This window comes from Cryptomeria japonica, chromosome 3, assembly GCF_030272615.1.
Source record: "Cryptomeria japonica chromosome 3, Sugi_1.0, whole genome shotgun sequence".
Lineage (NCBI taxonomy): Eukaryota > Viridiplantae > Streptophyta > Pinopsida > Cupressales > Cupressaceae > Cryptomeria > Cryptomeria japonica.
Genome location: NC_081407.1, coordinates 552,927,225 through 552,942,922, shown reverse-complemented (window position 1 = coordinate 552,942,922; position 15,698 = coordinate 552,927,225). Strand labels below are relative to the sequence as shown.

General features: G+C 34.3%; 1 protein-coding gene across 7 annotated transcripts in view; it reads right to left on the bottom strand.

Moving 5' to 3' along the window:
• The window catches only part of LOC131029934 (uncharacterized), a 58,051-nt gene extending 45,201 nt beyond the window's left edge, over nucleotides 1–12,850 (bottom strand). For 2 of the 7 annotated variants that reach the window (XM_057960617.2, XM_057960618.2), the window contains exons 1-2: nucleotides 12,582–12,850; nucleotides 12,201–12,327 (exon numbers count right to left, since the gene is read on the bottom strand). In XM_057960617.2, the coding sequence (XP_057816600.1) occupies nucleotides 12,201–12,327; nucleotides 12,582–12,598 (144 nt within the window). In that variant the 5' untranslated portion in view covers nucleotides 12,599–12,850. Of the gene's footprint in view, nucleotides 1–12,200; nucleotides 12,450–12,581 lie in introns of all 7 variants that reach the window. The other 5 variants (XR_009102856.2, XR_009102855.2, XM_057960620.2 and 2 more) reach the window with 5 other exon arrangements.
• Nucleotides 12,851–15,698: the final 2,848 nt, after the last annotated feature.

Genomic DNA, 15,698 nt, shown 5'->3' with positions numbered 1-15,698 from the left:
TAAGCTGGTGGTTCATAGATTTGGTAGTGTCATTCATCTTAGAAGCTTAAATTCAAATATTTAGGGAAACTGGTGTTCTCATGAAGAATGCTGTGAAAAAAAAACTAATAAATAAACATCATTTTCTTTCTGTTTCTTTCTCGCAAGAATCTAAAATATTACCTAGTCGACAAGTGGCAAAAAAAATTTCATAAGCTAATGGGACAATTTCTAACCTCACCCGAATTTCACCCACTAAAATATGCAGTCTTAAAAAATAAGAGTATTTATTTTTCAAGAAAAGATTCCAAATAATCATGTAGCATAATCTTTTTTGTTTCGTGATAACTCTGTAAAGAAACCTTGCTGTGTTTATATTTTTGACATTTGACATTTCTACAAACACTTGGTATACCATTCATTAATATTTGAATTCCCGATTACTGTTATATTTCGATGACATGTCCTTGCTGGTTAATGGTGGGAATTTACTATCTTTTTTGTGACTAATCTCTGCGTTTGTTTTGAAGATATATTTGCAAGTTTATGTAACAATGAAGCAGTTTTGCTGTTTGATGTTTCAAGTCTCATTCATGAAGAAGAGCATACACAAGCATGAAATATTTGCAACATAGCATAAGAAACAAGGATTTCTACAAACAGTGTTCATATCAACTTCATTAACTAACTCAAAGATTACAAATTATCTTATAGATATATTGCTGAACTGGTAAGTCTTCCAATCATAAAATGAGTTCACACCAGTGCTACCAGCACCCATGCCAGGCATGAAGTAGTCAAGGGCGATTTGTATGATCTTTCCAACTCCCAAAGTCCTGTAAATCTGCTTCAGCTTCAACAACTGTGTGTACGGCTAATGGTAGTTCATATCTTCAGATATTCATCAGCTTTGATGACCACGACTCCGGTAATGGGGCTAGCGATACTGCATTTACTGCTAGGGTTCTATGCAGGCTAGAAGGAGTACTTTCTTTCAAGCCACGACTTCTACATACTGCAAGCCGACTCTATTTCCACCATATTCGCAGTATTCAAACAGGTGTAAACTCTGTGCGCGGGTAAATGGTCACCAGGTGCAATCCACCATTTTTTAATACCCTCGACTTGTCCCTACAGAGGTTTTGAAGCCACCACGAACTGGTTTCGCTGCCACCATGTGATCACTGGATGGGGAACTCGGATTCGGCGCTTATTAGAGGACCACCGCTGTATGCCCTGGAATTTCGTCCAGCACAGTAGCTCTAGGGTTTTGTCCAGAGCTCCAAGTATAGAATATGCTGGAAGAGATAATAATCCAAGTCTATATTCGTGAATACTAATCACCACCCCGATTCTGGTATTTATATTTTCGCTCTTTCATGTATCGGGCTCTTTTTTTTTTTAGCTTATCAACTTATCGAACTAGCAATTGCACCTTGGTGTGCAATGGGTACGCCGAGGATGTGTGGAAGGTCAATCATGGGAAATTTTGGTCTATTTTGTTCATAAATTTGTGTAGCATATTATGGTGTTTCTGCAACAAAGGTCTAAATGGAGGTGTGAAAGCTTCAAATCAACAATACATCCACTTACAAGAACTCAAACATGATTAAAAAAAATCTCTAAATTAAGAAGATAATTAAGCTCCATTACAAATAAGTTGATGTAATGTTTGCAATAGGGAGAAAGGGAGAGATAGAGAGGGTAAGAGAAAGAGAGATAAGGAGATAGAGATGGATAAGGAGATGGAGGAGAGGGATATGGAAAGAAGGATATTAAGAGAAAAGGAGAGGAAAGAGGGATAGATAGAGTTGAAAGAGAAATATATATATATATATATATATATATATATATATATATATAGAGAGAGAGAGAGAGAGAGAGAGAGAGAGAGAGAGATGGACAAGGGGAGATATGGCTACGGATAGAGGGGAAGAGAGGATGATAGATGGAAAGTGGAAGGGGGAGAAAAATAGAGAGGTAATGAGAGGTAAAGGGAGAGATAAAGATAGAGGGAGAGACATAGAGATATAAATGGTGTGATAGAGTGATAAAGATATAAGGAGATATAAAGGGAGGATGAGGGAGATAGAGAGATAGACAAATAGAGAGAAGTAGAGAGGGAGAATGACAAATGGAGATGTATAGGAAAAGAAAGAGAGAGAGGTGGATCTATAGAGAGATAAATAGGGTATATGCAAGGAGAAAGGGTGGGAGAGATAGAGAGGGCGAAGATAGAGAGAGGAAGGGATAGAGAGAAAGGGAGAGAGATGAGGCAGATGAGGTAGGGAGAGAAGAGGGAGAGAGAGGGAGAGAGAGAGATAGATAGGGAGACAGAGGAAGACATATATTAGGATTAAAAGAGATAGAGAAATGACAAAGATGTGTATAGAAAGAGATAGAGTGAGAAAGAACTAAAGAGACAGATATATAAAGTAAGAGAGATAGAGTGAATAAGAGAGAGGTATATACAATGACATATAAATAGAGAGGGAGAGAGAGACAAAGATAGAACGAGAAAGGTTGTGAGAGAGAGAAGGTCGCATAGATAAGTAATAGAGAGATAGAAATGGGGAGAAAAAAATGGAGTGTGTGTATATGAGAGAGAAGAGATGTGGAGATAGACATATAGAGATAGATATAAAGAGGGAGAAATATATAGAGTGCATATATGAGATATATATATATATATATATATGGATCGATAGAGAAGGAGATATATATCTATAAATAGGTAGAGAGGGAGGGGGAGGAAGAGAGAGAAATAGAGAGTAAAGAGATATAAAAAGATGAAGTGATACATGGAGAGGGAGAAATAGGGAGAGAGATGGATAGAAATGAAAGATAAAAATTTAGATATAACCTAGAAATGATAGATGATGAGAGATGGAAGGATAGAGGACTTGAGGGAGAATGAGACAATGACAGGGGGAAGACAAAGATATATATATATATATATATATATATATATATATATATATATATATATATATATATATATATATATATATATATATATATATATATATATATATAGAGAGAGAGAGAGAGAGAGAGATGAATATTGGTAGGGCGAAAGGAGTGTGTGAGCAAGAAAGAGAGATAGATAGGGAGGGAGAGACAAAGAGGATAGAGAAATAGAAAGAGGGGCTAATATGAGTGTGTGTGTGTGTGTGTGTGTGTGTGAGAGAGAGAGAGAGGGGGGAGAGATATAGAGATAAATATAGTGAGAAAGATAGAGGGGGAAGAGATATGTAGGGAGAGGCAAGGAGATGGAGATAGGGGAGATATAGAGAGGGAGATAGGGGAGATATAGAGAGGGAGATGGAGATATAAATGGAGAGGGAGGGAGAGAGAGGGAGATAGGAAGAGGGAGATTAGACTTATTAAATAAATAAATATAATTTAAAATATAATTATTCTACAATAATGAGAATTTTAATAAGATAAATAATTATAAATTAAATTAATTTTAATAACTTTTAATGATTATTTATAATTTCAAAAAAGATACAAATGATTAAAATAAATTTTAAGCTTAAATATAAATTAGAAATTAAAATAGAATAAACTAAATGCAAAGTCAAAATATATATAAAAAAAGAAAAATAATAATTAAAAAAATTAATAATTAAAAAATAAACTTATTAATATAATAAATAATCAAATTATTTTTTTGATTTATTAAAATTGAAATATTAGTAAAATATGTACCTGAAAAATATAATTAATATATTACAAACAACATTAACATTAATTGAATATAAATTTAATATTAACAAATAAAAAATTATTAGAATCTTGAACATAAAAATGTATTTTAAATAAAATATTAAAAATAAAAATAATTATATCAAAACCATTAAAGAATTTTTTTTACTATAATATTGAAAATTATAGATAAAAACAAATTTAAAAGATTAAAAATAAAATGAAACTTATTAAAAAGATAAAATTAAATTTATAATTTATTGATTTATTTAATTCAACTTATATATGAATTATTATTATTAGAATTACATTTTTTTGATAAAATTTGTGTATATTTTTTCGTTGCTCGATGATCCAATGGAGAGATGGATTAGAGAAATAGTTTTATAAAGTTTGTGATGTCAGAGAGAGGAAGTGAGTTAATTAAGAAAGAAGTAGGTTACCAGAAATTAAAAAATTAAAAAATTAAGATTAAAAGATGTGGTAGTTGAAAAGAGGATAAAGTAAGAATTTATCTACTCAAAATATGTTAAAGTCAGGTTAATAAAAAAAATGAAAGAAGAAAAAGTGAGAGACATAAATTAAAACTGATTATTATTGTTATTTTTTTAATCATTCAAGAGGAATTTCAAAGTTTAATAAAATAAAACTAATAATGCTATTAAAAAATTAAAATTGCATAAAGACTAATCAACATGCAAATTCAATAGAGAACAATTAACCTATAAAGAAAACTAAACAAGAAAAGAAAAAAAATGTTAAAATAGAGACCAAAATTCAAAAGAAAAGATCAAAACAAAATTTAAAAAAATAAAATAAAATATATATTCTTTTCATTTTAATAATAAATATCTATAAAATATATTTTGACTATATATTTTTGTAAATTTAAAATAAAAATTTAGTATAAAAAATTAATAAATAAAATTGATTTAATTTTATTTATTTCTAATAGTCAAAATTGCATCTACTTATGCTTTCTTAATTTTTTAAATATGTTATAACTAATTTGTGCTTTAATTTACATTTATGGACCAACGATTTTGTAAATTTGAATTTTAAACCTGAAAGTCAAGTTTCTACACAAAATTTGATCCAAGATTAAAACTATTAATCTAAGAATTAGGAGATATATTTTGTTTTTAAAATAAACTAAAAATTAAGATGGCTAGATGTCCAACTAATCAAAATATCTTTATAGAAAAAGGAAAACCTTAATATAATTAATATTTATAAAATTAATTATTTATATATTATAATATAATAATTATTAAAATAAATAAAAATAAAAATTTAAAGAGTTTTAAATATTTTAAGGGTTACATGCCCATGTTACTAGATTGGATATTTGCAAAATAAACTTATTGGTAAGAATGAAGTGAAAAAGCATGGGGCCTGCAAGGAGGAATTAGACATAGTGAATAGTCCTTGTCGTTTGTGGTAGTTATCGTAACGGTGAATGTTGTAAGTATACTTAATAATGCATTTTTTAAGATATACATTCTGACTATTTAAAATATTCTTTTGTTACAGGTGGTCATTTTATTAATAATTTTTTAAATGTGCACGTTAATCATATTTTTTTACCAGAACAAGTCAGGACTTGTTTTATTGGTGCAGGCAGAGAATCAAAAAATAAGGTGTCTGACATAGGTAGTACATCTTGTTGCTCTTCTAGAGCATTACCCGTCTTTGGATTAAAAACTTTAGCTCGTCCATTTCATAGAAAGAGACGCCTTCGGCGTAAATATAACCATCGGTCCATAAAATAGTTCTCTATTATAAGCGATTTATGCATAGTTTGAGTTCTTTATTAAAAATTAATTGGCCAAGGAAAATAAGTCGCTCCCCCTTTTCATAAAGTCGGCCTAGCATAATTTCAAAACATTAATTTAGTGGCTTTATTGAAATAATTAAATATGAAAGATTAAATATTTTGGCTTTTGTCCTTTCATATTTAATTATATTTTTATTCCCTTATTAATAATTTTTTTTTTTGTTCTAACCTTCAGGAATTAATTTAGGCTAGCAAAATTAATCATGGTTGACTCTAAGCGAAAGGGGACATTATAGTCCTCCCTTCTCGAGATTGATGGTCCTCTAACAATCACAAGTTAGGATGTTCTAGAATCTGTTCACCTTCCCATGTTGCATCATTCACTGGTAAGTCTCTCCATCTGACAAAATATTCACAAATCACCCTGTTTCTCAATCTTCTCTCCCTCATATCAACAATACTATCAAGAACTAAAACCAAATTCCCTTCCTCATCAAGGGGTGGAAGTTCTAGATATGAACTGTATGCTAACCTAATGCTTTCTTGAGGCATCAAACATGAAACACCTTGTGTATTTTACTACCTTCTGGAAGTTCTAGTTCATATGCAACCTCTCCAATTCTTCTTAGTATCTTATAGGGCCCATAGAAATGCAACAAGTTTTTCTGCTCCACTTTTCTTCAACGTTGATTGTCTGTATGGTTTTAGTCGCAAGAAAACTAAATCCCCAACTTCAAAAGATCTCTCAACACAGTGTCTGTCGGCATACATTTTTTGTTGGTTCTATGCATGTTGGAGATTATCCTTTAATGAATTGAGGATATCCTGATAGCTATAAATCATTTAGTTTTCCCGAGGGACTTTATTATCATCGAAGGCCAAATCCATGAATGAGAGTGCATCATACCTGTATAACACTTTGAAATGAGACATGCCAATAGGCATGGTAGGTGGTATTGTAGCAGTACTCACCTAAATATAGTCATTTGATCCAAGCACACTATTGCCCTACAACATAATGCCATAGAGAGGCCTCAATCCATTGATTCACTATCTTTGTCTGACCATCGGTTTGAGGATGGTAGCTCGTGCTCCGTGTCAATTTTGTACTTGCTAATCGAAACAACTCTTGCCAAAACATGCTGACAAACTTGTTGTCCCAATCATTAACAATAGCTTTGGGAAGACCATGCAACCTGAACACCTCTCTAAAGAATAATTCTGCCACTTGAGGTGTTGTGAAGTATGTAAGTATAGCAAATAAATGTGCATACTAAGTTAATCTATCAACAACCACAAATATGCAATCTCTCCCCTGAACACGTGGAAGCCCAATAATAAAGTCCATGGATATTCCTTCTCATTTATGTTCAAGTATCAACAATGGTTGTAGAAGGCCAGTAGGGAATGTACATGTTTTGACTTATTCTACTAACAAGTCAGCCACTCTCTAACATACTGCAACACATCATCCTTTAGTCCCTTCCAAGTAAACCTCTCTTGAATGTCTCAGTAGGTTTTGAAGAAACTTGGATGTCCTGCTAGAGGTGTATCATGCATTGGCCTCATAATCTTGACCTTCAACTTCGACCCTAGTACAAGATATATCTTGTTCTTATAACAAATAATATCATCAGCCACAAAATACCTATCATCTTGCACCTCTATGTCAATCAAGTCACAGGCAAAGTCATTTTTGGTATACTCAGCCACTAATTGAGATTTCCAGTCAGCTGAGATCTCAGTGAGAGAAAAAAGTGTCAGTTTTCTCGATAGTGCATCGACAACAATATTTTTATTTCCTTTAATATACTCCACATTGAATTCGTAAGCCTGAATCTTGCTCACCCACTTTTGTTGTCGTTCATTTAGATCATTCTATTCCAATGAATACTTAAGACTGTTATGACCAATCCTAACCACAAATTTAATTCCCACTAAATATTGTTTTAACTTAGCTAAAGCATGCATAATTGATAACATTTCCTTATCCTATGTTGAGTATAGTCTTTTTGTGTCCCTTAGTTTTTTTCTCTCGTATGCATTTGGATGTCGATTCTGCATCAGAAGTGAGCCTATCCCTTGACCCAATGCATCATTTTCCAAGATAAACAACTGTGTAAAATTAGGAAGTGTCAATATTGGACATGATCTCATGACTTCCTTAAGCTTGTCAAATGTCACCTACATCTCATAAGACCAATGAAATGCACCCTTTTTTGTGAGGTTTGTAAGTGGTGATGCCAATTGTGAGAAACCTTTCACAAACCTTCAATAATAGCAACATAGGCCCAAGATGCCTCTCAATTATGAAATATTTTTTGGTGGTGACCAATCCAGAATAGCCCAAATCTTCTCTTGGTGTACCTTAACACTGTTATCTCTAATCACATGCCCAAGGTACCAAATCTCTATCGTCCCAAACTCAAATGAGAAGCGTTCGCATAAAGTGATTGGGCCTCCATAATACCCAACACCACATCCAAATGTTGAAGATGGTCATTCTAAGACTTACTACATATCAGGATGTCATCAAAGAAAACTAATATGAACTTACGCAACTGATCCTGAAAGGTGTGGTTCATGCAAGACTATAATATCACTAGTGCATTAGTGGGTTGGAACTGCATGACTAGGACCTCAAAGTGTTCATAGTGATAGCGAAAAGTAGTCTTGTGAATGTCTTCTTCCTGGACTCGAATCTGGTGATAGCTTGAACGTAGATCAATCTTAGAAAAATACATGGCCCCATGCAATTCATCAAGTAGCCCGTTGATCCTGGGCATGGGGTATCTATTCTTAATGATCTTCTTTTTTAGAGCTCTATAATATATTCACAAGCGCATAGTGTCATCTTTCTTTTTTACCAAAACAACCGATGAAGCAAATGGACTGGAACTAAGCCGAATGCCCAATGCTTAGTAACTCCTTAATTGTTTTCTTAATTTCTTCTTTAAAATGGTGTGGGTGTTAGCTCTTCGAGCTCTATAACATGCTCAAATCCACGTTCAGGTGGTCTTCCCGGGGGAATTTCCCCAAACACCATGTTATGCTTATCCAACACTACCTAGTTATTAGCATGATACTATGACTCGCTGCTGGAGTAGGCTTGGAGGAAACAAAACACTAAACTACCCAACCCATATATCCATGCCTAAATAGAGCCTCCATCCTCCTTGTTGAAACCACTCGAGGACCATTATCAAGCATAGCCTTAAGCAACACCTTCTTACTGCCACCAATAAATTTGAGTTACATATGGAAAAAGTCCTCTACATAACGCTCAAGTGACTCTAACCACTAGAGTCCCAAGACAACATCAATATTACCAAGTCCAACAACATAGAAATCATTTGTTAGAGTGTAATCTTCCAACTGAATGCTAAGTTGGGGTGTCACCCTAGTGCAACTCAGCTAAAATCCATCTACGACAGTCACACTAAATCCTAGAAAATCTTCGACTTGTAGCCCACACCTCACCACTAAACCTTCATCGATGAAATTATGTTTGGCTCTGTTGTCTACTAAGCAAACCATTTATTGCCCCTTGGTTACACATCTCAATCTGAAAGTGTGACTATGGGGAAATCCTGACAAAGTAGCAATTGTACTACGAGGAGTTTCTTTGGCTAAAGTATCCTCCAATTCCACCTATGTTGGTTGATCCTCATGATCACTATCATCTTCCGCACTAGCCTCTTGCTCCTCATGCTCATCATCATCAGATATGAACTCAATAAGGTAAACTTTTCCCTTTCCTAGGCAATGATGTCCATGCTCCCATGGTTCTTTACATGAGAAGGATAGCTTCTTCCTCCTCAACTCATTCCTGGATTCCTGATCTGCTTTTGGTGAAGTATTCTTCTACAAATTAAAACCCTTTTTATTTGGTTTACACGAGCTGAAATTCTTCTTTTGTGGCTGAAAGGATGGTGTAGTCTCAAGGTCAAGAGCTAATCCAATGGCGTCATGCAGAGTGTTAGGCTTAGGGGGCCTTGACTAATCCCCTAAATTTGTCACTCAATCCTTCCACAAACAACATGGTGACTCTTCTTTTTGAAATGTCGGGAACCATGACTGTAATCTTTTAGAACTTATTAATATATGCTTCTACATGGCCAACCTGTTTAAGTTGAGCCACGTCCCAATAGTAAACCTCTACATCTTTTCGTTCAAAGAAAGCAAACAACTTATTAACAAAAATTTTGTAGGAGTGTACTGAAGCATGATCCTATGATACTAACCCATGGTGCCATAAATCATATGCTACACCCTCCAAATGCATCATGGCAAATTGTATGGCCTTGTCTTTTTTGTAGGTTTTAGTGACAAGAATATATCAAGTTTATGCACCCATGACCTAGCACTAGTTTTCCCGCTTCCATCAAAGGTGGGTAATGAGACTTTATTTAGTGCATCCTTATACTCTTTGGGTTGAGTGTCTTGCCCAATTTTCCTTCTAGGCCCTCTGTCTTGCCTTTCCAATCTGAATCTAGCCTTATCTTTCTATTGGTTCATTAATTGATTCAAATTTATTAATGTCCTGACTTGCTTCGAAAGTGTCATGTAGTCATCATGGGCAACCATGACATCATCTATGATATGTGCTTCTTCAACCTCTTGCTAAAGAACCTCTTCAGCCTCATTTATTCTTGGTAGAAATGTAGGTCTAAGTGATCGATCAGACCTTGTATTTATTGTCCTAACAACATTAGAAGTTGCTTCAGCATGGTTTTTGTGACCTATCTCACTACCTTCACCATCTTGATTAAATGTATGTGGTTGCACCTTAAATTACCAATAGCATTCAAGAGTTGTTGATGTGATTGCATGAAAGTTTGTATCATCTGTTGTTGTTGTTGTTGTTGTTGAGTCAACTGACCCAATATATCATGCATGTTGGGTTGACCATTTCCACCCTCATTTTGTTGCTATGTCCTATTCAAGGGATCATGTTCTTTTAGTACTTCTTGTTCCTTTTGTTCAACTCCAGTGTGTGGTGTAATATTTATGTGGGCCAAGTTCTCGTGGGTTCATAGAATCAATTCACTACGATGTCTTACCCTTGATTTGCACTATAAATTTTCACTTCTCCCTTACAATCAGCTGGTAATTTTGTCAAACAATTTGTGTATGATTTGGGTGTTGGCAATATGGATGAATTAATTATGTGTTGCATTGATGTTTTGTCATTGATGTCAATACTAGCTGTTATGGTTGGTTACCGGCAGACGAGTTTTGGTTACCGATAAAAGATCTTGTGTTACCAATGAGGGTTTAAGGTTTAACCGGCAGAGCTTTCACTGAGAAACCTTGACAGAATGCTAGGTGGTGTCGATGCAGCTTCTAGATGGAATTCAGGATGCGGAAGGTGATCCCTAATCGTGCCTGAACTGATTGGAGACATCGCTTTGGCGTGGTGGACTCAGATTAAGTCTTGTACCTATCTAGGTTATGGACCGGTATCATGTTAACGTGTTCTCTACACGTTACCGAGATGATTTATGGATTGGTTATTGTTGTTTTGGTCTTAAGCCAACATGGCATATCATTGTAATATGGATGTATGTAATGATCTTATTGTAATGTCTTTTAGGTGGCCGACCTAATTGGTTTAGGCCTTAGGGTTTGTATAAATTGATGTAAGATCTCATAGTAGATCATGGTATGGGAATGGAATAAGAATCATGGTCATGGAATGCAATATCATATGCGAAGGAGATTTGGTCGATCATAGGTGATCGAATTGGGTTTAAGTAAGAGGTCAAAGGCCTCTGGTATTGAGCTTAATCGAGACTGTAATCAGGTATGGTAGATGTTATCTCTGGCAGTTCATTATTCTGGATTGTTGTCCCTTTATCTTGAGGTGGTTATAACCTCTCTGTAGTCAGTGAGACTCTTTTGTAATGAGCAGTACGCTCTAGGCAATGTGCCTTCTTGCATGTGCAAGCCCCTCATTGTATCACATACTTTCTGCAAAAGTATCATCTGACTGTGGGTAGGCTTCCCACCGTGGTTTTTCCCTTTATCAGGTTTTCCACGTACAAATCATGGTGTTATGTGGTATGGTTGCATTGTTTTAATTCTCTGTTTCATTCTTAAGTTTTATTACTTACCGGTATTTGTTTCTGCTATTCCAGTATTCAATGTTTATGTGCTCCGGTTCAAGGTTATTAAGTGGTTTGATTGACATAATCTATTAACAACGGATTCACCCCCCCCCCCCCCTCCCTCTCAGTTGTTCACCGGTTATCCTAACATTGGGAAAGCGATGTTAGTTTGCAAATTTAGATGCATTTGGTATCTGTTGAAACCCAACAGGCTGGCAAGACCACCAACTCTGATACCACTACAAAGACCCTTGCTCAAATTGATCTGCTTTGTCTATATTTTTTAGATTTGACATTTCTACAACATTTGGCATATCATTCATTAATATCTGAATTCCTAATTACTGTTATATTTTGATAACATTTTTGATAACATGTCCTTGCTAGTTAATGGTGAGAATCACTATCTTTGTTGTGGCTAATCTTTGTGTTTGTTTTGAAGATATATTTGTAAGTATATATAACAATAAAGTAGTTTTTTTGTTTGATGTTTCAAGTCTCATTCATGAAGAAGAGCATACACGAGCATGAAATATTTGCAACATAGCATAAGAAACAAGGATTTTCTACAAACATTGTTCATACCAACTTCATTAACTAATTCAAATATTAAAAATTCTTACAGATATATTGTTGACCTTGCAAGTCTTCCAAACATAAAATGAGTTCACACCAATGCTACCAGCACCCATACCGGGCATGAAGTAGTCAAGAGTGATTTGTGTGATGATCTTTCCAACTCCCAAATTCCTGTAAATCTGCTTCAACTTCAAAAATTGTGTGTATGGCTACTAGTAGTTCATATCCTCATATATTCATCAGCTTTAATGACCACAACTCCAATATAGGGGCTAGCGATACTGCATTTACTGCTAGGGTCCTATGCAGGTTAGAAGGAGTACTTTCTTTTAAGACATTACATCTACATACTACAAGTCGACTCTTTTTCCACCATATTTGCAATATTCAAATAGGTACAAGTTGTGTGTGTGGTAAATGGTTACCTGGTGCAATTCGCCATTTTTTAATACCCTCGACTTGTCCTTATAGAATTTTTGAAGCCACCGCAAACTGGTTTCGGTGTCTCCACGTGATTACTGGATGGGGAACTCAGATTCGGCGCATATTGGAGAAGGACCACTGTTGTGTGCCCTAGGATTTCGTCCAACGCAATAGCTCTAGGGTTTCGTCTAGAGCTTCGAGTATAAAATATGCGGGAAGAGGTAATAATCCAAGTCTATATTCATGAATACTAATCTCCACCTAATTCTCCTCTTTATATTTTTGTTCTTTCATGTATCGGGCTTTTTTTTTAAATAAATGAAAACATTTTTTGAAGGTTATCGTAGTTTCCAAACTTTCTTAAGCAGATCGCCACTATCAAAATATAACCGTCGGCCCATAAAATAGTACTCTATTATAAGTGATTTATGCATAGTTTGAGTCGCTTAAAAAAATGTAATTGGCCAAGGAAAATAAGTTACTCCCCCTTGTCATAAAGTTGGCCTAGGACAATTTCAAAACATTACTTTAGTGCCCCATTGAAATAATTAAATATGAAAGATTAAATATTTTGTCTTTTGTCCCTTCGTATTTAATTATATTTTTATTCCCTTATTAATAATTTTATTTTTCTCTAACGTTCGGGAATTAATTAAGGCTATCAAAATTAACCTTGATTGAATCTAAGTGAAAGGGAACATTACAATCTCTTGCTTAATGAAAATAGATCCTAAAGCTCCACATGAAACCCGACCCTTAACTGAACAGTCTTAACTGAGTTGTCATTTCCTTGATTTCAAGTACACAACTAAGCAATTACCCGCAATTGATGGTAGTGTTTAAACTGTCAACTGTCAAAGCCACTCCTTAATTAAATCAGAAACTGAACACTTAACTAACCACCTAATCTTAGTCCATTGAAGACCTAACAATCTGACCATACTGTCATCTTGTTTTAGTCAAAGCCATCTAACAAAAACTATAAACATGCCCATCTACGATACTTCTACACGGGCACACCACTATCAAAATGGGTGTATTACACTATTATACCAAGAAAGAGAGGGTAATTGTGCATGGAGACAAGGTAGGATCCAAAGCATAAAGTGACACATCAATAGGGAATAAAGGAGGTCAAGTGGTCCAACCTTGATTTTGCTACTACTGTTGGTAGCTTTGTTGTATGTAACATGATGAATTATGTTGGTGCTTCAAGCCCTACAGAGGGTTAGTTTCCTCTTATGTTTATCATGTTGGTTTTATATTGTCTTATTTTATTATAAATAATTTTGAAGTTGCGGTTGACCACCACAACTAGAATCGTTATATTTGTTCTATATCTAGTAGGAATAGGCCTCTTTCTCTCATTTTAATACTTTCAAAGTTAGAAGTAGACCACCTTAAATGGTCATCTGGTTCTTTTGCTTGTTGCTTCTGTTGTCTTTTGTTCATGTTTGAAAGATGATAATGATAGCATATCTTATTGTACCCTATTTAATCACACTCCTATTGTAACATATCAACAAAACTTTCCAACAAAGCAACTAATCTCAGTGGTGCTCCATGAACAAATGCTTTGAAATTTGTGATACAAAGTATAATCACATGAAAAATGATTCTTTTATAACAATTATCATAGTTAAGGTATGAATCAAACTCATGTAAGTAGGCATTCTCATTACCAAGTAAATCCACGCTCTAAAGATTAATCTTAAAAAGACTAAAGTATGTGCAAATAGCATTATAAATATGAGTTAAGATGTGTTGCAACCAAACACAAAAAAAATGTCTTTTCTCATGTTGTAATGCAAAATTGGTTGCCAATAGAAACCTATTTTTATAGCACAAAAATCTAAGGTTTAAACTTTAAATCTAGACAGAGAAGTTCGAATATGAATACCAAAACCTGCTACTAAGAGTAAAATTGTTAATACGTGTGTTGAAATAAACAATGGAGTATAAGCTAAAAAGAACTAAATCTGAAAGCAACTAGAGCCTGAGGATTTAATCGAAAGGCCAGAATCTCAATTTCTTAAAACATAATCCAGAGATTATGAAAGAGATCCAAAGTCAAACTACTCAAACAACAATATCGAAAAACAACAAAAATTACTAGACCACACAATAATACTTATCTATTATCCAAAAAAAAAAATATCAAAACAAAATATAAGGCACAAAGAAACTTCATCAAGAAGATATAAAAACTAATTTAGGTTTAAGAGCCTCTATGATCTAAGCTCCTTTGTCCACCCAAGCAAGATGTCAAATCAAGTAAATAATGCAAATGCTTGCTTCTATGTGCTTGTGCAAGCATTTTAACTGAAATTTTATTGTATGGGAGATTTCAAGTGCATATAGCCCAATTAAAAAGCACACGGAAAATATTGAGAGGGGGAGGGAGGTGAATTAGTATTTTGAACTTTTTAGTAACAAGAAACTATATAAAACTTGGAGAGAGCAACCATCACAGTGCCAACACAGAATTTCTTGTGGAAAAAAACCCTTTTGAGTATTTAAAAAAAACACGACATACAATAGATTTCATTAACAAAAACAAAATTGGGCACCAACCCTGATTACACAAGTGAGCACCAACTCATTGAGAGCACCAACTCACTAAGAGCATCAACTCTCCTTGATTTTGAAATTGTAATGATGAAGCACCAACTTCACCAAAATGAGGCATCAACCTCGATACCTCTAATTTTGATATGTTTTTCTTCTCCAATTCATCGTACTCTTCCTCTTTAAAACTTCTACAATCTCATTACCCTAAAAAAATTAGTCGATAAAAATTTAGATAGCTTAACTTTTTATCTTTGCACCCTTAATCAACTATCCACATCTTTCCCTTGGATTATATCAAACACACACTATTTTTGCCTTCCTTTTAAATTCAATTCACTACACAATTTTATATATATATCAAAATGACGAACTCAGTCCTTTGGCTAGCCTTATAAACCCCACTTCTACAAACTTTTTGCAGACCAAAAACACCACCTATATCCTCTGCTTCAACTCAGGTATACAACCTTCACACCCAAGATTATGTGTATCACTAAAAAATCAAATTCCAAATTTCAATACTCAACACTACTCTATTACAACACGAC